Here is an 8,606-nt window from a genome sequence, read left to right on the forward strand (position 1 = left end):
ACTATTGTTTAAAACATAGTACTGTGTATGAGTACTGCGTGATACTATTGCTTGTAACAGAGCACTGTGTATGAGTACTGTATGATACGAGTACATGTAACATAATACTCCATATGAGTACTGCATGATGTTAGTACTTGTTATAGGGTACTGTGTATGAGTACTGTATAATACTGGTACTTGTAAAGAGTATTCTCCAAGAGTACTGTATAACACCAGTACTAGCAACAGAGTACTCTGTGCGAATACTATGTGATAATTTTGCTTGTAACAGAGTACTGTATGATATTAGTACATGTGACATAGTACTCTGTGTGAGCCCTGTATGATACTGGTACATGTAACATAGTACTCGGTATGACTACTGTATCAGTTACTTGTATGTGAACATTTGTCGGCAGATTTTTTAGCTCCACTTTCCCTTTAACTCACCTGACCAGCCACACCTGAGCTGAACTTCCGGAGAGTTTCACCACAACAGAAGACGAGGAAGAACAACAACAAGCTGAACAGAGAACCAGAAGAACAAGAAAACCAGAAGAAGCACAAGATAACCAGAAGAAGAACCAGGACCAGAAGAACAACCAGGAACTGAAACGGGATCGGGAACGGGACCGGGACTAGGACCAGGACCGGGATCTGAGCTTCTCTGTGAGTGTTTCTGCACTTTAACCTTTCGCTCCGTTAGCATGTTAGCTCGGAGATACATACCTTCCCTGCCAGAGAGTATTGATCGACCTCTCTCTAAATATCGTTCACAGTGTTTCAAAGAACTGATCAAGAAACTCTCTGCAGGTAAAACTGAGGCAGGTGGTGACGTATTGATCACCTTTATGTCTACTAGTAGTAAGTCGGTTTGATCCGAAACGTCTGGTATGTTACAGTCGGACTTCATGTGGTGGGCGGGGCTTACGCTACCTGCGGCTGTTCAATTAACGTGCAGGTAAACAGGTGATAAGAGACAACAGGTGACAGAAACAAACAGCTTCAGGGGAGCTGCAGACTCACCTGCAGCAAAAAAGCACTGTGACGCAGCTTCAACATATCCAGACTTTCTTTGTGTAAACTGTGTTAACAAAACCTAAACTCCAGTCAGAGATTTGAGGGATCAGAAGGTTGTTGTCACCTTTTTTATTAATAATTGACAGTGGCACAGTAAAGCTGTTAAACTTTACCCTTCATATATTTAAACATGATATTGTATTAGAGCGCATCTAGAGCTAACACTGTCCCATGACGCCGGATAGCACTTAAATTTTTGTTCAAATCAAAAGAAATGAATGTTATTGATTTATTAGTCTCTGTACTAAATACTGATGGTATATCAGCTGCCGTACCAGCATGTAAACAGATGGAGCAGCAAATCAGGACCAAACATAAAGACATGTTTATGTGATTATTGCATCACAATTTGTTTAAAGGGAAACACTTTTTTACAGCCGTTTTAAAACTAAAATTTGAACAGAACCTGCCTCGGACCAGGTTAGCTCCACAGCATCAGTTACCACGGTGATCTAGCAAGTTAAAAGAGAGCCACCTTCGTCATACTGAAAACTATGACTTCAGGCTTAATATCTGCTGACACATAAATCCCAATTCGTAGTTCAGCCCTCTGGTCTCATGTGAGCTGTCAGCTTCATCCATGACATCACCTTACCTGTCTGTGTGTCACCTGTCTGTGTGTCACCTAAGCTAATGAAGCCTATGGTATGTGGACCGCTGTGTATGTGTATGCAATGCGAGGTGTGCCAGATGAGCTGCTGCTGTCATACAAACCGTCATGAGCTGGAAGCAGGTGACTCTGCAGTGATCAGCGATTGATCACTAAACTGACCTAAACAATGAAACTGAGCCGATTGTCAGCTGTCTTCTCCTACAAACACAGTAAACCTGAGAAATCACCTGCTGTATGACTGAAGTAGGATGCAGGCATCAGCCGACAGAGAACAACAACAGCCTGGATCTGCACTGTGCAATAAAACCGATTTTAGTCATAGTTCTGCCACAAATATTCCACCAGAACACTTCCACCGTCACACACTTCGCTTAGTTCCGCACACAACTGTGATTGGTTTAAAAGCAATACAAACAAATCAGAGCGTTTTGTCAGACCAGTGTTCACCTGCTGCTGCAGCACAGGTGAGACACTAACCTGCAGAGCAACGTCACCTGTGAAACTCTGCACACCAATCGTCATCACACTCTACGAACATGTACAGAGTACTCTGTAGAGCTGCAAGATACTAGAAATTTAACAGAGTACTTTCTATCGGGGATAATACTTGTCGTTATATGATTTAATTGCTGAAACTTGACACACCTGAACGCTGCGACTCTCTGATGGACCAACTGTCTCTCAGACTAAGAAGTCTGAATTCATTCATTGATTAATGTCTGCTGCTCGTCTTTACCTGCGTCACTGTTTAGCTGGTTTATCTGACCAACGTTCTCTGTTGACAGAAGATCGGCCTGAAGAATTCCATCTCCTGACAGGAAGTACCATATGAAGGATAGTGGGGGGATGAAACAGGAAGAGGATGAGGTGGTGAGGACCGCAAGGATGGAGCCCAGCACCTTGCAGTGGCCCGCACACAGAGAGACAGGTGGTCAGACCAGTAAACAGACAGGTAATGGGGACAGGATGAGTGTGAGGTCAGACATGTCTCTCCGTGAGGCATCCAGTTGGACAGAAAGTGAGAGAGAGCTGAAGGCAGAGGGGGAGAGCAGGGGGCTAGGTAAAGAGGCGGGGCTAATGGGAGAGGGGGCGGGGCTGAAGACACACTTGGAGGAGGAGCCTGAGGAGAACCACCTGCCAGAGAAAGCAGCTCAGGTGTTTAGTCCTGCAGTAACTGTACTCCCATCCCCATCCTCACCCAGAGACAGTGAGGCATTCTGGGAAATGGGGTCAGAGAAGAGTCCCTTCCTAGGTCCTCAAGAACCCCAGGACTATAACCAACATGGCTACCAGTACGAGTGGACTGAGGACACACCCCATGCCAGATGTAAGGTCCTCACCTGTCTGTCTTAGATTGTTGGGTTTCCACCTGTCTATCTGTCTTACTGTCTCTCTCACCTGTCTATCTGTCTTACTGTCTCTCTCACCTGTCTATCTGTTACCGGTAGGCGGGGCTTTAGCTTGTCTGTTTGTCTCACATTTCTGTCTCAACTATCTGTCTCTCTGTCCCCTGTTTCACCTGTCTGTCTCAGCTGAATGAGGTTTTAACGTGTGTCTTTCTCACCTGTCTGCCTCAGGTGGGCAGGGCTGTCCCAGCAGGGATGTCCTAAAGGTGGGTGTGTCCTTGATGACTTCAGCAATGTTATTCCCATTCCTGGTGTGGGGGGGTTATGTCTTCCTGCCATTTGACGCCCCCCTGATGGACAGCGCCCCCCTCAGACTCGTTTACACGCTGCGCTGCTCCGTGTTTGCCGCCGCCCCCATTGTCCTCGGTGAGTCCAACACCACCGAAGAAGTGATGCAGCAGTTCACACTAAAACTGTCCCTGAGCATCACATCTGTCCATGTCTCACATGTCTGTGATTCACCTGTCTTTCAGGCTGGCTGGTTCTGGGTGTCAGTCGGCTCAGGTCAGGTGGGATTCGGCCTCTGTTTGATGATGAGTTGAAGGAGGGGGAGCTTCAACAGGTCGAGGTCCATCGTCGGTTTGTTGCTGACTCCGCCTCCTTGTTCCTGATCTACTTCCTGCAGCTGGTTGTCATGGCGATGTACCTGAGCCAGGAGCAGCTGAAGCTTGTCCCACTGCTGACCATCGTTTTTGCCTTCGGACGGTGAGGTTTACAATGAACCATGGATAGATCAATAAACAGAATGATTATTATACAGAAAAATCAACATACAGAATGATCAATAAACAGAACAATCAATAAATAGAGTGATTTCATAAACAGAACAGTCCATAATCAAAGCTGATTGATCAATCCCTGCAGGTTGGTTTACTGGGTTGCAGCAGCGTTTGGCAGCAGCGTTCGTGGTTTCGGGTTCGGACTCTCCTTCCTGCCGAGCCTCGCCATGATGGTGGCAAACTTCTACTTCATCTTCACAGTGGAGGCGGCGTCGTCCATTTTCAGCTCAGCATCTGAGGAGCTGCCAGCTCCGCCCCCTGGCAAACAGAGGTTCTGGGGATGAAAGATAATCAGTAATCAATAACCTTTAATCCTAAAGGATGAGAACTGATCAGTGATCAATGACTTTGTGACTTTTGATGACAGATTTTTTAAGCTGTTTCTCACTGTTTAGTTTTTGATTAACCTGTTTATTTTATTTTGTAAATTCTGTTATATGATCAATGCTATTTGTAATCAATACATTAAAAAACAACAAAATAACTTTGTATCTCTTTCTGTAATTTTCCAACAAATCAGTTCTTTTCAGATACTTTAATGTTCCTCACAGCTTCATTTTAGTCCGCCAGATGGATAGAACAGCCAGTGACATGTCACACAGAATGAAAAACTAGAGAACTAATGTACCCAATAATTTACCTGCAGCTGATAAACAGTGACTTTGACAGCTCACCTGTCTGAGGGGAACAACATTAAACAGGTTCTGTTAGATCCTGTGTCGTTGGGTTTCCATGTCAGGGATCAATTATCAGTGATTATTTAAGTTCCTGCTTTGAATGTGAGCAGCTTCTCTCTCATATGAATCCTGCTGCTGTCTGATGCTGCAAATATGAAATAAACTGAGAGGAAAAACTCCTAAACAACTGGAAGCAACAAACTGAACTTGAAACCTGGACCACGTTCATCACTGATGAGTCTCATTAATCTGACCTGTCACATATTCTGTCTTCACTGCAGTAAAGCTTGATTTAAAAAAAATATTTCAGTGTGTAACAGATGTGAAATTGTGGATCAACGTGAATGAGAAAGGCGTTTGTAATTTGTGCTCTGTGATGTTTTTGAACCAATATCAGAGCTGAAATGTGAAATTAACATCTTTAGGTCGTGTGTGTTATTGCAGTTCAGACTGTGTTCAAAGTGAGCTGAGTCAGATTGAGACCTGATTAAAAAACCCAGCTCATTCAGACATGAAAACATTTAGAAATGTAAAACTCTAATCCAACATATAATTAATGAAAAAGTTCTTTCCCACCATTTTTTTTTTTTGCAAAAACTGATTTTAAATAAGATATGATCTATTAATTGACCCCAAAACTTACATTTTACATGGTTTTAGGATGAAACTCTCAGCCTGTATGAATTGATCAGATTTCTATTTATAATTCACCGTTAGCGCTTCAGCCAAGTGAAGCAATTTTTCAAGGTGAAGCAGTTTTTCCAGGTGAACCAGTTCACCTACACACAGGAAGTACAATACTCTGGCTTCAAAAATAAAAGCATTATTTGATCGTGTAAATGTAAATATTCTAAAAACCATCTGTAAAAGGATTTTTTTAAAAAAATGAAACGTGATTGACAGCTGTTTCTGAAGTTTTATTGAGTTGATGTTCATAAATTAATAATGACACATGGTGTAGTGAACACAGCTGACAGATGAATTCTGCAGGTGTATAGGAGCACACAAAAACAGTTTAAAGTTACTCACTGTGAGGCGTCAGTGAAAGATCAATAACTTCTTTCAACAGTTTTCTGATCAGGGGTCAATAAACAGGATTACTCATGAAGGGTGTTCGCATTTTACTTGTTCTGTTCATGATTCTTCCGTGTTTCACCTGATCTGATCTTTTATTTTGAAGGTTCAGGTGTGTGGCTAGACTGTATTTGTTCTCTGAGGTCTTCGCAGTCTCAGGAGCTTCTGAACGGACTGTTTCTGCTCAATCAACTCGCTCCGACGGAGTTCTGCTGCTTTAATCGAAGCTTTTCTTTATGGAGTCTCTGCCTGTGAGGAGGAGGTCGTGTCTGCTACGGCTCAGAGCAAACTGTCCCTTTAGGAAGCTCCGCAGGAGATCCTACGGTCAGTCACCGCTGAGAGAACATCTCATGTAGCTTTAATGAGCTGTGTGCTCACGGGATTAAACTGGTGGTTCTTAGACTCAGCCTGGACCCAGACTAGAGTATATTCCAGTTTTAACAGTGTAGTTATTCCAGTTTACATACAGCTGAACTATTTAGGTTTAAATAAAGTCCAGTTTATTCAAGTGGGGGAAAAAAACAATTGTATATAATATATAAATATAATTTGTTGGCACCGTAATAAGCTGTGCACGTTCACGTTTATATTATTAAAAGGTGAGGGTCATTCAAGTTTAAATAAAGTGTAGTTATTTCGGTATAAATCTTTTTTTTTTAGCTATAGTTTTTTTTAATGCCAACCTAAATAAAGTTTAGTTATTCAAGTTTTTTTCAAGTTCAGTTATTTAGGTTTAAATGATATTCACTTATTTACCTCCAAATTTAATGTATTTTTCTCAATTTAAATAACGTTTGTTCAAGTTTAAATAAAGTTTATATAATCAATTTTGTTTATTTAAGTGTACATAAAGTTTGGCAGCCTGTATGATTAAATAAAGTTTATTTATGTGTAAATAAGGTGCAGCTATTCAAGTGCAGGTAAAGTTTGGCCATTTAAATAAAGTTTATGATTTCGCATCGTCCTCTGTCCACTCTATCCCTAACTGTCCGTCTCAGGTCTCACTGCAGTATTGTGAACCTTCTTTTTCACTGTCTCCTCTCAGACGTTCTCCACCTGCCTGTCTCTCTTCTGTTCCAGATGTTCTTCTGCTGTTGCTTTAAACAGGGTTCCCTTTCTCTGCTTCATGCAGCTGCTTTCTGTCTTGCTCCCACTGACTTTCAGGTTGTTTATGAATCTCTGATCCTATTCATTATTCATCAATCGATATGATCACTGATGATACATAAACTGCCTGTGGACCAAATGACCTGACCTCTGACCTTTCATCACGTCTTGTTTCCTGTTGAACAGACGTGTCAGCAGCATCCTCTACTCCCATCGGTCCAGACTGGAATAACGTCAACCTTCCTACTAACAACCAGCTAGTCAACACAGTTTGTTCTCCCAACCAATCAAAGGCCAACTTTCACATGGAAGAAAATCCTCCATCTGTAGCAAACCAGCAGAACCAGCAGCAGAATCAGCTGAACCGGGAGAACCAACAGCACAACCCAGAGAGCAGAGATGAAGACTGTATGGGTGAGTTGGTCAGGTTCCAGTTCTCTGTGAAAACGTCAACACAGGTAGCACGTTGGTAACAAACAGGTAGCACACAGGCAGCACACAGGTATGACACAGGTAACACACAAGTAACATACAGCTAACACACAGGTGTGACTAAGATATGACACAGGTAACACACAGCTAATACACAGTAATGACACAGCTAGCATACAGCTAGTCCACAGCTAGCACACAGGTAGCCCACAGCTAGCACACAGGTAGCCCACAGCTAGTACACAGGTAGCCCACAGCTAGCACACAGGTAGCCCACAGCTAGTACACAGGTAGCCCATAGGTATGACAAAGGTAACAGTGTTCCCAGCAGTAACAGACTAGGCCTCCCACTAACGTGTTTTTGTTCTTTCTTGTTTCAGAGCTCGATGATGACGTCGACCCTGAAACTGGAGAAAGAGCACAAGGATGAACCCGCCCCTACCTGTCAGTCACTACTGCCACGCCCCCATACAGATACACCTGTATGAGCAGTTTGTCTCTGTGGTTTAACCACGAATACACGGAACTTCAAAACTGAGATATTAAACTGCTTCCCGTGCTCTCGCCTGAATCACCTGTACTCACCTGGAGCAGGTGTCTGATTCTAAAGTGTTCGTCAGACTTTAATATTGTTTTATCTAAAACAATCAACCTCCAGTTAAAACGTTTGTCTTCTGACAGATTTAATGTCAGGTCTGATGTTCTCCTATGAAGAGTTATTAGTCATCAACACATTATCGATTATTAAACTGTTGGTGATCAGGTTGGATGAGAAAGTCTTCCAAGTTTTATGCTCTGAGGTCACAGATAAACTTTTTATCCTGAGTTTTTATGCTTGCTTTGTTTTTAGCTGATATTGTTATTGTTTTGTGATAAAGGTCAGCTGAGTTAAAAAATAAATATTATTTGTTAAAATGTGTGATTTCTTTATCTGAGTGAATGTAGAGCAACAGGGGGCTCAGCTTCATGTGATTTCATGAAGAGAAAAGTCTGTCAATGTACATCTGTTCCATCCTGCTCCTGTGAATGTTCACCTAGTTCCATCACGATATTCATCTTGTCTTCTCCCTCATGAATAATGAAGTAGACAATTGTAGTACAGTTGTAGCATTCATTCATTCGTTCATTCATTCATTCAGAAAGACCCTAGGCCTAGATTCAAACCAAGAACCTTCTAGCTGTGAGGCAACAGTGCTAACCACTGTACTATGTCGCCACCAGTTTTAGCACGTGAAAGGAAAAAGTACTAAGAATGTATTACATGTCTGAAACAGCTTAAAAACACTGTTTCAAACACCTGAACAAGTTTTGCAGCAAAACACTGACATAGATGATGTTTATCTGTCTGCTGCCTCAACATTGTGTTCCAAGTGGAAACATGAGCTGCATTGTTCCTTTATGTGGTTGGGTTTAAAAAGGGAGTGAGGATTTATGGTTTTATAAGGTAACCAGAGAC

General features: G+C 42.3%; 1 protein-coding gene across 2 annotated transcripts; it reads left to right on the forward strand.

The window, feature by feature from the left end:
* Positions 1-554: 554 nt before the first annotated feature.
* LOC103374408 (transmembrane protein 79-like) lies at positions 555-4,344 on the forward strand. Of its 2 annotated transcripts, none has more exons than XM_008304494.1 (5): positions 555-651; positions 2,461-3,002; positions 3,253-3,447; positions 3,555-3,786; positions 3,946-4,344. In XM_008304494.1, exons 2-5 carry the CDS (start codon positions 2,504-2,506, stop codon positions 4,142-4,144), a joined length of 1,125 nt encoding a protein of 374 aa, XP_008302716.1. In that variant the 5' UTR covers positions 555-651; positions 2,461-2,503; the 3' UTR covers positions 4,145-4,344. The 2 variants fall into 2 exon arrangements, with proteins under 2 accessions (XP_008302716.1, XP_008302717.1); XM_008304495.1 differs by having other exon boundaries at positions 2,464-3,002.
* Positions 4,345-8,606: the final 4,262 nt, after the last annotated feature.

This window comes from Stegastes partitus, unplaced genomic scaffold, assembly GCF_000690725.1.
Source record: "Stegastes partitus isolate 25-593 unplaced genomic scaffold, Stegastes_partitus-1.0.2 Scaffold2240, whole genome shotgun sequence".
NCBI lineage: Eukaryota > Metazoa > Chordata > Actinopteri > Pomacentridae > Stegastes > Stegastes partitus.

Coding starts and splice junctions, on each gene's coding strand:
- LOC103374408 (XM_008304494.1), top strand. CDS start 2,504: ATGAAGGATAGTGGGGGGATGAAACAGGAAGAGGATGAGGTGGTGAGG. Junction 3,003..3,252: donor GGACACACCCCATGCCAGAT/GTAAGGTCCTCA, acceptor TGTCTGCCTCAG/GTGGGCAGGGCTGTCCCAGC. Junction 3,448..3,554: donor CGCCGCCCCCATTGTCCTCG/GTGAGTCCAACA, acceptor CCTGTCTTTCAG/GCTGGCTGGTTCTGGGTGTC.